The sequence below is a fragment of the Balaenoptera musculus genome, chromosome 3 (genome assembly GCF_009873245.2).
Source record: "Balaenoptera musculus isolate JJ_BM4_2016_0621 chromosome 3, mBalMus1.pri.v3, whole genome shotgun sequence".
In the NCBI taxonomy this organism is placed as follows: domain Eukaryota; kingdom Metazoa; phylum Chordata; class Mammalia; order Artiodactyla; family Balaenopteridae; genus Balaenoptera; species Balaenoptera musculus.
The window spans coordinates 111,224,173-111,243,112 of NC_045787.1; the positions used below are offsets into that span (position 1 = coordinate 111,224,173).

Genomic DNA, 18,940 nt, shown 5'->3' on the forward strand with positions numbered 1-18,940 from the left:
TCTCTAGTGATGCTGGGCAGTGGCAGAGAGCTGCAGCTCCCAGTCCATGATGATCCACTTAAAACCGTTCTGCTTTTCACTTTCAGTATAGTATTCAATAAATTACATGAGATATTCAACACTTTATTATAAAATAGGCTTTGTGTTAGATGATTCTGCCCAACTGCAGGCTAATGTGTGTGTTCTGACACGTTTAAGGTAGGCTAGGCTAAGTTATGATGGGTAGGTTAGGTATATTAAAATGCATTTTCCCCTTGCAGTGTTTTAAATTTACGATGGGTTTTATCAGGATGTAATCCCATCCTAAGTTGAGGAAGATCTGTATTATACATTCTATAAAGTGCTTATGACCCTTATCTCTCCAATCTCTATTTCTCCTTTGAACTCCAGACTCATATATTTCCTTTCAGCCATTATCTCCTTCTGGATATCTAGTAGGCAGAAACACTGATTTTCTCTCCTTTTCCCACCAAATCTGCTGCATCCAGGCCTTTTTCATCTCCACAAATTCACCACAATCCAGAGTAGCTCTGTTCAAAACCTGGGAGTCATCTTTATTCCTCCCTTACCCTTGCAGTTCACATCCATTTTATCAATTAGTGTTTGGAAAGCTGCCTGTGGAATACATCCAGAATCTGACCACTTGTCAGTGTCTCCACACTCCTTACCTTCAGCCCACATACAAGCAATTTACAATGGCTCTCATACCTGACCCTCATTGGTGTCCATTCTGTCATATATTGGCTCAGGCCTTCCTTAACCCTTGGCATGGTCTGCCCTGCAGCCACAGGTGGGCAATAAATCACAGAGGAAGAGCAGAAGCCAGTCTTAGAGTCTTAAACTCGTTGGTTTCATTTTTTAAAAATTCAAATTTATCGAGGTAAGATTTACATACAATAAAACACACCAATTTAAAGCATACAGTTCAGGGAACTCACTGGCAGTCCAGTGGTTAGGACTCCACGCTTCCACTGCAGGGCCCCGGGTTGGGGAGCTAAGATACCGCAGGCTGTGGGGCACGGCCCAAAAAAATAACAATAAAATAAAAATAAAGCGTACAGTTCAATGAATCTTGACAAACATCCATGCAATGACTGCCACAGTCAAAATATGGAACTTTTCTAACATCCTTATGTGTAAGAACATAAAATAGTACAGAGGCACATAAAGTAAGTGAGAGCCTGTCCCCAACTCCTTTACAGCTTTCTGCTAAAACAACTGAACATTGCAGCGTAAGTTCCACTAGGCGAGTCGTTCTTCGCCTTGACCGGACTGTACTTCACAATCACCTGGGAAGCTTTAAAATTCCCAATGCACTGGAAGCACTCCAGACCAATCAAATCAGAATATCAGAATGGAACACACGCATCCGTATATGTATTTTTAAGCTCCCAAGCGCAGGCAATGTTGAGAGCCATTATCTTGTGTAACGTATTTTTAGCTCTTCGTCCTCTTCACCAAGTTAACTCCTACTCAGTCTTCAAATCATACCTCAAAGGTCACTTCCTTAGGGAACTCTTTTTCTGAACCCCTTTCCTATGGTAGAATCTCTTTTCTGTTACATTACATCTGCTTATGTTTTTGTTAATGCCTATATCTGCCACGAGATTGAAAGCTCGTTGGAAGGTAGAACATGCCTAACATGTAACAATATGTTTAAATGAATGCATGTAGAAATGATGAGAGGGAATGGAGATGTTTGTAGCATCGCTTAGATGTCAGTACACTTCCTGGGACAGCTCGGGGTTGCTTATGGCGTTTCAGTGCCCGCTGTAGGAAAGACCCTCCCAGGGCTTGCATGGCTGAGGCATCACCCTCTACCTCACCAAGCCTAGGGGGCTTCCGCGGCTGTGCAGGGAAAACCCGGCCGAGGCAACCTCTTTAGGCGCAGCCGGCACTGTGCGGCCTCCAGCCGAGAGGGGGCGCTGTGGAGCGATAGCCGCTTCCGGCCCGCTTTTTCCTTCCTCCTGCCGCTGGCGCCAGCACGTCCTGTTTTCGTTGGCCGCGTTCGGATGGTGCCTGCTGCTGTGGCTGCTGCAGCTTGTTAGTGCTGCTCCTCGCTCGGCGTGCTGAGGGCTGTGCGGCCTCTTACTTTGTCCGGTTCTCCTGCGCGTGGTCCCGAAGGGCGCCGCTTTCCCGCGGCCTGCGGCATGGGCCGGGAGTCACGGTGAGGCGGCGCGCTGGGCGTGCGAGCGGGAGAGTCTCTTCCTCAGGCGGGAGTCGAGGTGGCCGCGGGGTCGGGCCTGGCTCGGTGCGGCCCCACGTGCGGCCAGCGCTGCCCGCGGCTACTAGAGGGGCTGGGGGACCTCGGCTGAGGCAGTGGGTGTGCTTGGGTCGGCGGCGGGCACAGGGTTCCCTTGCACGGCCATCGGCCGGTTCGAGCCCTTGGAGGGGGAACACACCTCCGGGACTTCGACTACATCCCGCCATTTCCGCGGAGCTTACCCGTATAGCCTCAGTCAGTAGCGATCCCAGTTAAATTTCTCACCACTTCGCGTTTGCAACATTTCTTTGGCCCCTGTCGCTCTCTACTTTAGTTTTTTGTGCGCGTGTGGTATTTTCTTAATTGAAAGGAGCGTGTGGCCAAACATTTTTACATCGCCTGCAATACTACGTGACTAGGTTTGTTTTGGGCTACAATAAATGCTTGTTGCATGGGCATTTATTTCGCACATAGATTTAAAATTTCTTTGTTATGTGTTTTTTATCCTTTTTAAACTGAGAACTGGGAGGTCTTATTAGAACTCTGATATCTCTTCAACATTTCAGATTGTTACCTGGTTTGGGACCTTGAGATTTTTATCTTAAATGTGCGTGTTTGCTTAATGTTTAGCTGTGACTGAAAGATCATTTATATCTAGGATATAAATAATAAGTAAGTAAGGTAATAGTAGTTTACTGAGGTATAATTAATATTAAGGGAAATGGACAACGCTTAAGGGTAGAGCTTGGTGAAATTTAGCTCATATATAAGCCGTGTAACCATCACCTGGATAAAGAGTATTTCCATAACTACAGAAAATTCGTGTAAAGGTCATTTAAATCTCCGTGAAAGCATTGCTGTTCATCTGGCCACCCAGACCAGAAACCTGGAAGTGATATTTGTTTGACTGGTTCTTCTCTCTCTAACATCCAGTTAGATACTGCACCCTGTCACCATTCCTGCTCTCCCTGACTTAATTCAGGCCCTAATCATTTATTACTCAGACTGCTACACCTGCCTCAAGTTATCTTCCTCTGATCTTGCTCTCCCAGTTGATTCCACACTGCAGCCAGAGTGACACTTCTGAAATTAACATAAGATTATGTCATTTCCTTGCTTTCATGTCTGTTGGTTCTTACTGCTTCCAAGATGAAGTGAGACTCTTCAGCACAGCCTTCAGGGCCCTTCCCAAGAAGGTCCTTTCCATCTCTTCGGCCTTCTCCCCCACTTCTCTGCCTTGCCTTGCTTGTGTACTAGATTTGCTGTTGCACTTGACATTTAATTAGTCATTAAAATGTCCAGATTTTGACACTTCTCAACAACTCTACACATGACATTCTGATCCAAGCCAACGCTGTCTCTTACTTGGACGATTGCTGTAGCATTCTACCTGTTTTCCCTGCTTCTGTCCTTGCCTTTCTTTGGTTTGTTCTCCCCTCAGCAGCCAGAGTAATGCTTTAAAAATAGTAGGGAGGTTATGTCATTCCTCTGCTTAAAATCTTCCAGTAGCTTCTCATCTTTTCTCACAGTAAAAGAGAAAGTCCTTATAATGGCATATAAAGCTCTCCACATTTGGCTACCATGCTGTACCTCTGACCCCATCTCATGACACTTTCTCTCACTCATTCAACTCCAAGCACATCTGGTTCCTTGCTGTTCCTTAAACACACCAATCAAGGTTCCTTTTCAGGGTCTTTGCACTTACTGTGCCTTTTGCCTGGAAAGTTTCTCCCTCACATATCTCCATGGTTCCTTCCTTTACTTCCTTTAAACCTCTGAAATGGCACTTTATTAGTGAGGCCTTCTCTAATCACCTGGTGTAAAGGAGCAAACTTCCTACCTCCCACTGTCTCTCTTTTTCCTTTACTTTCATCTGTTTTTCTCCGTAGCACCAAATACATATTGTATACTTACTTCTTTACTTGCCTGTCCTCTCTTCCTTTACCAGAATGCAAGCTGCTTGAGGCCCAAAGGCAGGAACTAGGTCTCTTTGGCTTACTGTCCTTCCTTCTTTTCCAGGACAGTGTGCTGTAGCAGAAGAGTTCATTCTTTCCCCCTAATTTTAAAAAAGTTTACGTATAAGAAGTCCTTTCAATGTTTAATTTATCTGCTGAGATTTTTTTTAGAAAATAATAAAATAAATAAAATGTAATAGAAGCTGTGTTTGCTAAGCTTAATCTTTAACTTAATAATCTAGCCACTATCGGAAGCGATCAGCATCACGGGGACGCTCTGGAAGTCGATCTAGAAGTCGCTCACCCTCAGACAAAAGAAGTAAACGTGGAGATGACAGAAGGTCTAGAAGCAGGGATAGAGATAGAAGGAGAGAGAGATCTCGTAGCAGGGATAAAAGAAGATCTCGGTCAAGAGACAGGAAGCGTCTGAGGTAAGACATTAATCTCCACAGGACTCTTGTTAAATTGGACCTTCTCAGCTAAATCAGGCTTCTTCAAAAATTTTGGACTAGAATTTAGTGGCCCTTTTGCAGGCCCTCTGCTTTACCCCAGCTTGTTTGATTAGGTACAGAAGTGATTTGCCTAGAACAAAAACTTACAGTATTTTTTTTTTCCCTTTCCACTGTCATTTTCAAACAGTGAAGTAAAAGCTAAGGTAATATGCCATCAGGGGGGTTCTAGTCTAATCCTGTCCCAAGAAAGCTGACCCCTGTGTTCAGAGCAACCGCTAGAGCCGACAGGAGAAGGAAACAGGGCAGAGCCATCTCCATACTCTGTTTGAAACTATTTTAAAGAACTTTTTTAGATTTAACCAAAGAACATCCTAATTTTTTTAAACTTGATTAAATATTCCATGGTACCACCCAAGCAGCCATAACTTTTCTGGAGGTAGAAAACAGTCTCTAAATAAAAATAATCTTCCCCACACCAAAAAAAGATTTCTAATAAAGTTTCTCATTAAAATGGGAAAGAGGACAAGGTTATACAGGTGCTGTGAACTGATCACAGAAAGAACTTTGACTTTATCTTTTTCAGACCTTGGAAGGAGAGATTGCCTAAGTGTCACCTGGTACTGAGGGAACATACTTACCTGTAACAATGTGGATAACGCTAACTTATTTAATTTTATATTATGAGGTACCAGGAACAGTTTCATACAATTCAATCAAGTACTTGTTAAGTGAAATTGGTCATTTAAGATTTGGCCTTTGACTTTTTGGTGTGAAAGAATCACAAGATTTTAGAGCAAGAAGGATTTTGAGATTATTTGGTGAAGTCTCCATATTTTACAGATGAGGAAACTGAGACCCAGAGAGTTGATCTGCCCTATGTATGTCACTAATTAGTAGCACCAGGGTAGAAATTCTTGTCTCTTAATTTTTCATATCTGTGATCTTTCCACAGCCCCATTCTGCCCATCCTTATACTTAGGTTTCGGCTGTCTTTGAAATTTAGATTTTCTGCTATAGGTCATAAATTTCAAACAGCTCTTGTTACATATTTCCTCTGTTTTTCACCAAACATCACTTTGAAATTAGTATCATGTATTTCATTGACCACTTGTAAGGAATGGCTTTACTTGTTCCCTGTTTAGCTGATTTGATAGTTAATTGAAATCTGTCTTTAATAATGGTAATAATTAAGAAGCTTCTTTCAACATGAGGCAGAACCATGGTCTGAAGTAGATGTTCCACTTGGTCATAGAATAAATGAAGTGTCCCCTTTCAGGCGTTCCAGAAGTAGAGAGAGAGATCGAAGTCGAGAGCGAAGAAGATCTCGAAGTCGAGACAGGAGACGTTCGAGGAGTAGAAGCCGCGGCCGGAGATCCCGATCCTCCAGTCCCGGCAATAAAAGCAAGAAAGCTGAGAATAGGTAGGTTGGGAACTGACTCTCTTCCCTACAGTTTTTTAAAAAGATCTTTATAAATACTGAATTTGGCTGCTGCCATTAGCTGTTAGCTGAATTATTTCAATAGGTTATAAAGCTTGTAATGCTTTTAGAAAATGCTAGATTCTATTAGTTTTAACACTCATAATGCATTGTTCTTTTATTTAATATCTGCTATTAATGGTCAGAAATGCATTTTATATACATCTTTGTGGGAACTATGTTTTTTCCTTTGAAATTATTTTCTTGGCATTTCCGACGTTGATTGACAAATAACTTTTTTACTCATGGTGTGTATTGCTGAATTGCTATTCATAATGGGTGAACTTTGCTTTTGTAAGTTAAATGTACCTGCTTCCTTAAGATGTTAGTACCATTCAATTTTGAGGTATCATTTATGTCTATTAGACATAATACGTTTACTCTTTTTGTTTCTCTTGTTAGTGGTTTGTTCTTTGCCTATTACTGTTTCTAAAGTGGTGTCATGGGATGTATGGATTTGTTCTGTGTTCTCTGTTTTCTCCATATTAGTTAATGAGGATTTTTGCCATGTCATTTATTTTACTTTATAAATTTTACTTTTATTTTGTCAAGGTCAGTGTAATAATGCCCATTGGGATTATTTTAAATTTTAAAATATAAATGCAGAGAAATGAGTGAAATATAAACATGCAGCTTATTAAATAATTATAAAGCAAGATCCACGTAACCACCACCAAAGTCAAGAAATAGAACATTTTCTGTACCCCCAGAAGCCCTCCATTTCCCTTCTCTAACCCAGCTCCCTCCTTCCCTATATAAAATCACTCCTGACTTTTGTGCTAGTAATTTATGTCCTGATTGTTTCCTTATAGTTTTACGACCTGTGTGTATAACTGGAAAAAGAATAGTCTAGATTTATATGTTTTTAAACTAACTTTACATGAATGAGTCTTGTCTTCTTTTGCATTTTTGCTCAACATTGAGAGTTATCTGTGTTGCTCATAACAGTAGTTTATTTTTATTGCTGAATATTATTCTGTGGTATAAATATACCACTATTTATTTATCCATTCTACTGAGATGGATGTTTGGGTTGTTTTAACTTTGGGGCTATTATGAACATTTTTGTATATATATCCTAGTATACATGTGTATGAGTTTCCCTTGGGTATATAACTAGGAGTGAAGTTACATGGTCATAGAATAAACATAGCTTCATTTTAACTAAGTAATCCGAAATGCTTTCCAAGGAGTTTATACTAATTATACTTCCAGCAGTATATGAGAATTGTATCCCTCCATACCTTTGCCAGTATTAGGTATTGTCAGTCCTTTTAATTTTTGTTTATTTGTTAGACATGTAATAGCAATATCATTGTGGTTTTAATTTGCATTTCCTTGATTACTAATGAAGTTGAACACTTTTTCATGTGGTTCTTGGTCATTCAGATTTCCTCTTTTCTAAAGTACACGTTTAAATGTTTTGCTCATTTTCCTATTGGGTTGTTTCTGTTGTTAAAAATTGATTTATAGGGGGTTTTTGTTTTTAAATATTCTGGATAGTTGTTTTTTGTCATTTATGTGCGGGGCAGATATATTGCTCTGGTTTGTCTTTTTACTCTGTAATGATACTTTTGAGGGACAAAGACTTAAGAAAGAAGAAACATGCATAAAATGAAGAAAATTAATAAGATGATAGAGGAAAACCTGACAAGGCAGTGTGCAAAAAGAAGATTATAGGCTATACTCAGTCTAAACATAAAGGATTAGCATGCTGCTTTTAACAATATATAAAAAAGATAATACAATCATAAACTAGTTGGATTTATTCCAGGAATGGAAGGTTGGTTTAACATTGGAAAATCAATCAGTATGATCCTCTACATTAATAAGATTCAAGGAGAAAAGTCTTGGTTATCTAAGTAGATTCAGGAAAAGCATCTTATTAACTTCAACATATATTGATGTTTAAAAGTTCTTAGCAGACATGAATAGAAAAGTATTTGATAAACTGATTATAAAATTAGGAATGCAATGAAAAATCTGAAAGTGAAATTAAGAAAACACTCCCGTTTACCATTGCAACAAAAAGAATAAAATATCTAGGAATAAACCTACCTAAGGAGACAAAAGACCTGTATGCAGAAAATTATAGGACACTGATGAAAGAAATTAAAGATGATACAAATAGATGGAGAGATATACCATGTTCTTGGATTGGAAGAATCAACATTGTGAAAATGACTCTACTACCCAAAGCAATCTACAGATTCAATGCAATCCCTATCAAACTACCACTGGCATTTTTCACAGAACTAGAACAAAAAATTTCACAATTTGTATGGAAACACAAAAGACCCCGAATAGCCAAAGCAATCTTGGGAACGAAAAATGGAGCTGGAGGAATCAGGCTCCCTGACTTCAGACTATATTACAAAGCTACAGTAATCAAGACAGTTTGGTACTGGCACAAAAACAGAAATATAGATCAATGGAACAGGATAGAAAGCCCAGAGATAAACCCACGCACATAAGGTCACCTTATCTTTGATAAAGGAGGCAAGCATATACAGTGGAGAAAAGACAGCCTCTTCAATAAGTGGTGCTGGGAAAATTGGACAGGTACATGTAAAAGTATGAAATTAGAACACTCCCTGACACCATACACAAAAATAAGCTCAAAATGGATTAAAGACCTAAGGGTAAGGCCAGACACTATCAAACTCTTAGAGGAAAACATAGGCAGAACACTCTATGACATAAATCACAGCAAGATCCTTTTTGACACAGCTCCTAGAGAAATGGAAATAAAAACACAAATAAACAAATGGGACCTAATGAAACTTAAAAGCTTTTGCACAGCAAAGGAAACCATAAACAAGACCAAAAGACAACCCTCAGAATGGGAGAAAATATTTGCAAATGAAGCAACTGACAAAGGATTAATCTCCAAGATTTACAAGCAGCTCATGCAGCTCAATAACAAAAAAAACAAACAACCCAATCCAAAAATGGGCAGAAGACCTAAATAGACATTTCTCCCAAGAAGATATACAGATTGCCAACAGACACATGAAAGAATGCTCAACATCATTAATCATTAGAGAAATGCAAATCAAAACTACAATGAGCTATCACCTCACACCAGTCCGAATGGCCATCATCAAAAAATCTACAAACAATAAATGCTGGAGAGGGTGGGGAGAAAAGGGAACACTCTTGCACTGTTGGTGGGAATGTAAATTGATACAGCCACTATGGAGAACAGTATGGAGGTTCCTTAAAAAACTACAAATAGTACTACCATACGACCCAGCAATCCCACTACTGGGCATATACCCTGAGAAAACCATAATTCAAAAAGAGTCATGTACCAAAATGTTCATTGCAGCTCTATTTACAATAGCCAGGACATGGAAGCAACCTAAGTGTCCATCATCGGATGAATGGATAAAGAAGATGTGGCACATATATACAATGGAATATTACTCAGCCATAAAAAGAAATGAAATGGAGGTATTTGTAGTGAGGTGGATAGAGTTAGAGTCTGTCATACAGAGTGAAGTAAGTCAGAAAGAGAAAAACAAATACAGTATGCTAACACATATATATGGAATCTAAGGAAAAAAAAAAAGGTCATGAAGAACTTAGTGGCAAGACGGGAATAAAGACACAGACCTACTAGAGAATGGACTTGAGGAGATGGGGAGAGGGAGGGGTGAGATGTGACAGGGTGAGAGAGTGGCATGGACATATATACACTACCAAATGTAAAATAGATAGCTAGTGGGAAGCAGCCACATAGCACAGGGAGATCAGCTCTGTGCTATGTGACCACCTAGAGGGGTGGGATAGGGAGGATGGGAGGGAGGGAGATGCAAGAGGGAAGAGATATGGGAACATATGTATATGTATAACTGATTCACTTTGTTATAAAGCAGAAACTAACACACCATTGTAAAGCAATTATACTCCAATAAAGATGTTTAAAAAAAAAATTAGGAATGCAAAGGGCATAAACACTTTTGAAGAACAAGTTATGAGGGCTTGCACTACCAGGTATCAAGACTTGTCATAAAGTTACAGAAATTAAGAGTGTTGCTTTATTGTAAGGATAGACAAGTAGATCACTGGAACCATATAAAGAACTCAGAATCAGATCCACACATATAAGGTCGTTTGATAAATGACAGTGGTGACATTGTAAATAGTAGGAAAAAGTTTTTCCAATAAATGGTGTTAGGGACATTTGCTGTCCTTTAATAAAATAGGACCGGCTACTTCATTCTGTGCACAGAAAGCATTTCCAAACAGATTAAAAACCAAATTAGATGGCAAAGCTATAAACTTTAGGAGTTTGTACTAGAGAATATCTTCTTTACCTCTTGAGTATCTTCATCAAAGTTGGAAAAATTTCTAAGATGCTTTAAAAAGCACCAATCATAAAGGAGGGAAAAAGGTCGACTAATTTGATTACATTACAGTTAAGGGATTTTATTCATTATTAGATGCCCTAAGTAGGGTCAAAATGCAAGCCTATTGAGATTTTAAATATTATTACATATATCAATTGTCTTGTAGACTATTAATGTCTTCGTGTATTTCTCCATTTGTTAAATTTTAACTTGTTATTTAAATTTTGTAATTATTTTTATATGCTGGGTCCAGTTTTCCTTTGGTCAATTTCCAGATATCTAATCATATTTGCAGTTAGTGTCATGGGATTAATTCTTCATTTTATTTCCAGAGTGTGTGTGTGTGTGTATATATATATATATATATATATATATATATATATATATATAAAAATTCAGTTGACTCTTGGAAGTTTATTTCTTACATAAAAAGTAAAATACAAGTCTAAGTATTCTAAAATTAATGTTTCCAAAAACAAATAGATGATGTCCCTCTCTTTCTCTCTCTTTTTTGGTAGGTCTAGGTCCAAAGAGAAAACAGATAGTGGGGAAAGTTCTAAAGAGAAGAAAAAAGACAAAGATGACAAAGAGGATGAAAAAGAAAAGGATGCCGGTGTATGTTTACTAACATAAGTAATCGTATAATATCAAATTTGTTTCTATAGTGACAAATTCTTGTTTTTTAATGCTGTGTGTTTTATTTTTAAGTAAATGATAATAGATTTGTAAAATAAACAGGTAAAATAACAGTTGTCCCATGAGAAAATTTTTCAGAAAAAAGTTGCATATCTATACAAATTATCTAATTTTATGTGCAAAATGTGATCATACTATATGCACTATTCTGTGCCTTGCTTTTTGTCACTTTTAAATTATGAATTGTTTTATCAATATATAAGGTCTTAAGAGTAATAAGTAGCAGTATACGAACTATCTAACGTAAGAAGTAGAATGCCTTTCTGTTTTCATTTGTTAAATATTGGATATCTTTCTGTAGCTGCATACAGAGGTAGAGCTTGTTGTTTGTAATGCTTGCATAGTGTTTTGTTGAAAAAAGGTAGATGGATATTTAGTCTGTCTCCAGTCTGTAGTTATAAACAATGGTATATTAATCCTTGTACACATGTGTTTTGTGAATATAGTATAGGGTAAATTGGTATCAGTGAAATAAATGACTTTGTCAATGGGTATATATATAGCTTTCCCTCGGTATCCTGGGGGGATTGGTTATAGGACCCCTGCAGATACCAAAATCTTCACATGTTCAAGTCCCTTATGTAAAATTATATAGTATAACTTACGCATATCCTCCCCGCATACATTGTCATCTCTAGATTTCTTATGATACCTAATATGACGTAAATGCTGTGTGAATAGTTGTAAACATAATGTAAATGCTATGTGAACAGTTGCCAGCATGGGGCAAATTCAAGTTTTGATTTTTGGAACTTTCTGGAATTTTTTTTCCTGAATACTTTTGATCCACAGTTTGTTGAATTCTGAGGATGTGAACTCACAGACTCAGAGGGCTGGCCATATACATTTAACATTTTGATGAATAGTATCAAATTGCTCTCCAAAAAAGGTGTATAAGTTTTATGATTTTAGACATATGAAAATGTCTGTTTCTTCACATTCTTGCTAACATGGGTATTTCAAAATTTAATTTTTGCCAGTGTAATTGGTTTCTTGTTATTTTGAGTTGCATATCTTTAAATATGAGTAAATATTTTTAAATGCTGTGAACATAATGTAAACTAATAATTAAATAAGGTATTTTAAGTTTATTTACTATTTGCACTTTTCTTTGAATGCCTAGTCATATCTTTTGCCCATTTTAGAATATATTATAGCTTCACCTTTTTTTCTTTTTTTTTTTGAGTTCTATTTGTTTAGTGGTTTTTTTTTAAGGGACCTGCTTTCTGAGCAGTGTATCTAAGAAAAGATATAACACAAGAAGTCTGGGAGTCTGGTTTCTGATCTAGTTTCTACTAGTCTTGAATGAGTGGGTGATCTTGAGAAAAACACATAAGCTTTCTGGGGCTCATCTTCAGAGAGGATGGAATTATTATAAAGGGTATAAATTCAGGAGCAAAGCTTTTTGTTTGTTTAAGAAATAATCTTATTTTAAAAATACAAACATAATATAACCGTATTATAAAATACTTGGAAAGTCAGAAATAATTCTCTGTAATCCCAGGTGCCCAAAATGCCATCATCATTATAATTTATTAATATTTTCTTTGACTTTTATACATGTGTATTTCCATACCTACCTGTAAGGTAGCATGTCTAAAATTTTGATTTCTATAATGCTTAATCTTTAAGTCCCTGATTATGACTGTGCAAATGATTTGCTCTCTCCTTTTAAGAGTATTATTAATAGTCTTGATACAGGCTTTAGAATGGCTGTTCCTAGGAAACCTAGACCTAAAGACTAAAGATCAAAACTTCTTAATCATGTTGATAAATAGCTTTCATTTACTCAGTAATTTGTAATAGAAAATTGCTTTTCATGGAGGCAATCTTGGAGGAGTTTGCAGGATTTAAAGTTGAGAATAATAACTAGAGCACTTTGCTTGCTAGTTGATTGAGTTTCCACTTAGAGGGAGAAATTGAATTCATGTGTGCATATTGCTTGTAACTAAAATGAGATTAATTTATGGTGTTTGAAGTCTGTCTGCTTTCTTAGTTGAAGATGCTTTTTATTGTGATTTCATTTTGCTAGTTTATTCCTGAATATATTTAAAAGATGTGTGATCTAAATCTGGTCTAAATTTAGGAGTTTTGTGTACATCTATTTTTAGGAGTTTTGTGTACATCTATTTTTCCTTTTTTTATACTTTGGAGAAGTTATCTGGAATGTCACTTAGAGTAAAATTGTTGATCCTTATTTCCCTCTCTCTACTTCTCTTTTTTTTCCCCCAAGAACTTTGACCAGAATAAGCTAGAAGAAGAAATGAGAAAGCGAAAAGAAAGGGTAGAGAAATGGCGGGAAGAGCAACGTAAAAAGGCCATGGAAAACATAGGGGAACTGAAAAAGGAAATTGAAGAGATGAAACAAGGGAAAAAATGGAGTTTAGAAGATGATGATGGTATATTCATTTGTTAGACTAATAGACTATATAACAATTCATGTAGAATATTCTAGAATTATGAGTAATAGACCATTTTTATTGTGGAAAAATATACATGATGTTTACTATTTTAACCATTTTTAAGTGTACAATTCAGTGACAATTAAGCACATTCACAGTGTTGTGCAGCCATCACCACTGTCCATTTCCAGAACTAAACAAAAACTCTGTACCTCATTCAACAATAATTCTCCATCCTGTCCCCCTCCCCCCCATTTCTGATAACTTCTAATCCACTTTCTGATTCTGTGAATTGCCTATTTTAGGTACCTCATATAAGTGGAATCATACAATATTTGTCTTTTTGTGTCTGGCTTATTTCACTTAGCAAAGTGTCTTCAAGTTTCATCCGTTTTGTAGCATGTATCAGAATTTCCTTCTTTTTTAAGGCTGGATGGTATTACATGGTACATATATACTGCATTTTGTTTACCTATTCATCTGTTGCTGCATATATAAGTTTCCATCTTTTAGGTATTGTGAATAATGCTTCTATGAGAATTGGTGTGCAAGTATCTGGTTGAGTCCCAACTTCCAGTTCTTTTGGGTATATACCTAGAAGTGGAATCACTAGGTTCATTTTGAGATTTTTAAATGCCCCTTTTAATGTTTACATTAAATTTTAAGTTGTATAGTAGTGTTTGGTAAGGATCACTGATTTTACCTTAGAGTGGAGAGTTAGGTGCTTATGGGCATAGTCAGTAAATAACTCTTTAATTTTTTACTTCAAATGTTAGTAATGAGGGTAAGTTAAGGGCATGTTTTCAAGTCCCTCTGATTTTTTCATAAATTATAAGAGAAACATTTCCCCTCCACATCTGATATTGATGTTTAAGATTTTAGTAAAGTGGAAGAGTGTGAGATATTATAGGAAAAGGGAATTTTGCTCCATTTTCTGTGAAAATTCCTGTGAATTTTTCATTTTCTGTGAAAGTTGAACTAAATAGATGAATGGATTATACCTTTAAGTGGTGATGATATCTTAGTTATGTAAAAAACATTAGATTGTCTTTAATTAAGAATGTGCTATTATTTTTTCTTTGTGTGATTTAAAGAAAGATAATTGCAAGAAATAAACATACCATTTTAGCAGACAGAGTTTTTAGTTCTGCTTCTGCTAGTGTAGTTGTAAAACAATACCGGAGATCCATTTTTTAGACATATTAGTCTTTCTTCCTCTTTTCAGTTTAATAATTTCTAATTTATTTCTTTTATTATTAGTATTATTCAAAACTAATACCTACTGGATTTAAAACCTTGCCAGTGTGAGTATTTGAACTGCGTTGTGCCTGGGTTAATTGGTAAGGAAGGTGTTTGAGTAGTAAGAGAAAAGGCTTTAATGGGGGGGCGGTGTGGTCTCATTGTGAAGTATTTCCTTTTGAAACACAAATTCAAAGAAAGTGTATTCTGATATTTTAGATGATGAAGATGATCCTGCAGAGGCTGAAAAGGAAGGAAATGAAATGGAGGGTGAGGAGTTAGATCCATTAGATGCTTACATGGAAGAAGTGAAAGAGGAAGTAAAAAAGTTTAATATGAGAAGTGTGAAAGGTGGTGGGGGAAATGAAAAGGTATGGAATTTTCTCCTATTTTTAAAAATTTACATTCCTAATTGGGTAACTTGAATTCATTGTTGCATTGACCTACTACTGACATGCGTGGCTTTATAAAGTTAATGATTTTGTTTCCTTCCCCGTCTCAGAAGTGTCAATGCTTTTTCTAAATAGCAGAGATACTAGTGAATTTTAACTGCAAATGTTCTTTTAGAAGTCACTGTTAACTACCATCATCTTTGTTTAGTATTTTTTCTTACTTGTTGCCTTCTCAGTAGGTCCTCTTCAGTGGGTCCTCTTCAATAAGCCCTGAATAGGTCCTTCTCCAGCACTCGCATCTTTTATACTCCTGATCCTCTTTACTCTAGTTTTTCTTTTTCTTAATAGCATTTATTACCTTTTGAAAAATTATATAAATTAATTTTTTGTTGTGTTTATTGTTTGTTCCTTCTTCTAAAAACTTCCCAAGAGCAGTGATCTTTACCTTACCTGTCTTGTTTATTGATTTATCCTAAGGTCCCAGAATAGTATTTGGCTTGTTGAATGAGTGAAAAGTACCATTTAGTAGTATTTTTAAAATAAATTATATTACATAATATTATATTAAATTATGTATTATATACCACATTACCTATATATTAATGTGTTACAAAATATAATGCAATTGTATTACATTTTTTTAAAAAGTTTTAAAAAATATTTGCATCGGGTCTTAGTTGTGGCATGCAGGATCTTCGTTGCGGTGTGTGGGTTTCTCTAGTTGCGGTGTGTGGGCTTCTCTAGTTGTGGCGCGCAGGCTCAGTAGTTGCGGCATATGGGATCTTAGTTCCCCGACCAGGGATCAAACCTACATCCCCTGCATTGGAAGGTGGATTCTTTATTTATTTATTTATTTATTTATTTATTTATTTATTTATTTATTTATTTATTTATTTATTTATTTATTTAGTTTTGGCTGTGTTGGGTCTTCATTGCTGCATGTGGGCTTTCTCCAGTTGCTGCGAGCTGGGGCTACTCTTCGTGGTGGTGTGCGGGCTTCTCATTGCGGTGGCTTCTCTTGTTGCGGAGCACAGGCTCTAGGTGCGCGGGCTTCAGTAGTTGTGGCGCGTGGGCTCTGGAGCGCAGGCTCAGTAGTGGCTCACGGGCTTAGTTGCTCCGTGGCATGTGGGATCTTCCCAGACCAGGGCTCGAACCCGTGTCCCCTGCATTGGCAGGCGGACTCTTAACCACTGCGCCACCAGGGAAGTCCCTGGAAGGTGGATTCTTAACCACTGGACCACCAGGGAGGTACCTACACTTTTAAATTCAAGCAAGTCAGTAAGGAGAAAGCAGACTACTTTTTTTTTTTTTAATTTATTTTAATTAATTTATTTTTTGGCTGTGTTGGGTCTTCGTTTCTGTGCGAGGGCTTTCTCTAGTTGCGGCAAGTGGGGGCCACTCTTCATCGCGGTGCGTGGGCCTCTCACTATCATGGCCTCTCGTTGTGGAGCACAGGCTCCAGACGCACAGGCTCAGTAGTTGTGGCTCACGGGCCTAGTTGCTCCACAGCATGTGGGATCTTCCCAGACCAGGGCTCGAACCCGTGTCCCCTGCATTAGCAAGCAGACTCTCAACCACTGCGCCACCAGGGAAGCCCCAGACTACTTTTTGTTTTTTCATTAGGTTGTCACTAACAACTAAGTTAATTCAAATTATAAATTGTGACAGTTATCATTGTGTTTCATTTGGTGTATAATTTGTGTTTCAACTTTACAATGTTTTATATTCTTTTTTTAGAAGTCTGGGCCAACAGTCACAAAAGTTGTCACTGTTGTCACAACCAAAAAAGCAGTCGTAGATTCTGATAAGAAGAAAGGTGAGCTAATGGAGAATGACCAGGATGCCATGGAGGTAATTCTTCATTAATTTTTATTTATTTATTTATGGCTGCGTTGGGTCTTCGTTGCTGTGCGCGGGCCTTCTCCAGTTGCAGTGAGTGGGGGCTACTCCCTGCTGCGGTGCACGGGCCTCTCATTGCGGTGGCTTCTCTTGCTGCAGAGCATGGGCTCTAGGCGCCCAGGCCTCAGGAGTTGCGGCTCGCGGGCTCTGGAGCACAGGCTCAGTAGTTGTGGCACACGGGCTTAGTTGCTCCACGGCATGTGGGATCCTCCCAGACCAGGGCTCGAACCCATGTCCCCTGCATTGGCAGATGGACTCTCAACCACTGTGCCACCAGGGAAGCCCCCTTCATTAATTTTTGACTTTGTTCGCGATACTGTCCTAGAAGTATTTATAAGAAAGCATTGATGGAAGTGTGCTTTTCAGTTACTCTTAGGAGAAATTCTTGCTATTCTCAACATTATTGTAGCCGAATATTCAAATTGGTAGAACATTCTAACATCTTAGACCTCTTGCTGTATGCCTACTTTTTTTTTTTTTTAATTGAAGTATAGTTGATTTATAATACAGTGTTAGTTTCAGGTATACAGCAAAGTGATTCAGATATATATATCTATCTATAGGTATATTTACATATATATACACATACACACAAACACATACCTATATACACACATATGTATATATATATATTTTTTTTTAGATTCTTTTCCATTTTAGGTTATTACATGATATTGCATATAGTTCCCTGTGCTATACAGTGAATCCTTGTTGTTTATTTTATGTATAGCAGTTTGTGTCTGTTAATCCCATACTCCTAATTTATCCCTCCCCTTCCCCTTTCCCCTTTGATAGCCCTAAGTTTGTTTTCTGTGTCTGTGAGTCTGTTTCTGTTTTGCAAATAAATTCATTTGTATTATTTTTTAGATTCCACGTATAAGTGATCTCATATAATATTTGTCTTTCTCTGTCTGACTAAATTCACATAGTATGATATTCTCTAGGTTCATCCGTGTTGCTGCTCAAGTGTATGCCCACTTTTTGATTCCCCCTTGTCCCTCATCAGCTCATCCCAGACATAGAATAGGGAGAGAAGAAATGAAGTGACAGAATAAATTAAATTTTTTTCCTATTAGCACTCATTGTAAAGATTTATATAGAGAAAACTATAGGAAAACTTTATTAAAGCCGTGTTAAAGTTATTTTTTTATTTTAGCTTTATATTGTTATTATAGCTTTCTATAAGGGCAAAGAAGAAATAAACTAAGTTGGAAAATTCAGAAAATAAAATAAAAGCCAAAGAATATTTTCTAGGAGAGGAGGATCTTTAAAACTAGGAATATTTCTTCCCATAGGAGAAAGTAGTAATGGATTTAGCTCTTAATTTTTCTTTTTTAATTGTAGTATTCTTCAGAGGAGGAAGAAGTTGACCTTCAGACTGCCCTTACAGGTTATCAGACAAAGCAGAGAAAGCTTCTAGAACCAGTGGATCATGGAAAAATTGAATATGAACAATTCAGAAAAAACTTTTATGTTGAAGTTCCAGAACTGGCAAAAATGTCTCAAGAGGGTAGAATTTTTTTATTCATTTATTGGTTATTGTGGGAACAGAGGGAGTACACTTCACCTTGCCTGCGAGGAATGTTGATAGGCCTGTGAGTTGATGCATGAGTAGGAGGAATTTGCCTGGCTTACCTGGAGAAATGAGAGGGAACTAGAAGGCAAGAAGTCATTCTAGAGAGTAGGACAACATCCACAAAGATTTGGAGCAGTGAAGAATTAGTGTGTTTTTGGAAACATTAAAAAAAATGAGCAAAAATTAGTTTGGCTCATGTAGTTGATATTTTTAGCATTGAAAATACTCTTCATGTGAAGTTAGCAAATAAAATATTGTTAACCTTTTCTGATATTTGAGAGTTAGGAACCAATG

The 18,940-nt window shown here is 37.3% G+C and overlaps 1 protein-coding gene across 1 annotated transcript in view; it reads left to right on the forward strand.

Moving 5' to 3' along the window:
- Positions 1-1,983: 1,983 nt before the first annotated feature.
- The window catches only part of DDX46 (DEAD-box helicase 46), a 56,008-nt gene continuing 39,051 nt past the window's right edge, over positions 1,984-18,940 (forward strand). The window contains exons 1-8 of the mRNA XM_036846611.1: positions 1,984-2,167; positions 4,401-4,589; positions 5,887-6,030; positions 10,961-11,057; positions 13,372-13,537; positions 14,999-15,150; positions 16,909-17,022; positions 18,415-18,580. Of these exons, the coding sequence (XP_036702506.1) occupies positions 2,151-2,167; positions 4,401-4,589; positions 5,887-6,030; positions 10,961-11,057; positions 13,372-13,537; positions 14,999-15,150; positions 16,909-17,022; positions 18,415-18,580 (1,045 nt within the window). The 5' untranslated portion in view covers positions 1,984-2,150. The remainder of the gene's footprint in view (positions 2,168-4,400; positions 4,590-5,886; positions 6,031-10,960; positions 11,058-13,371; positions 13,538-14,998; positions 15,151-16,908; positions 17,023-18,414; positions 18,581-18,940) is intronic.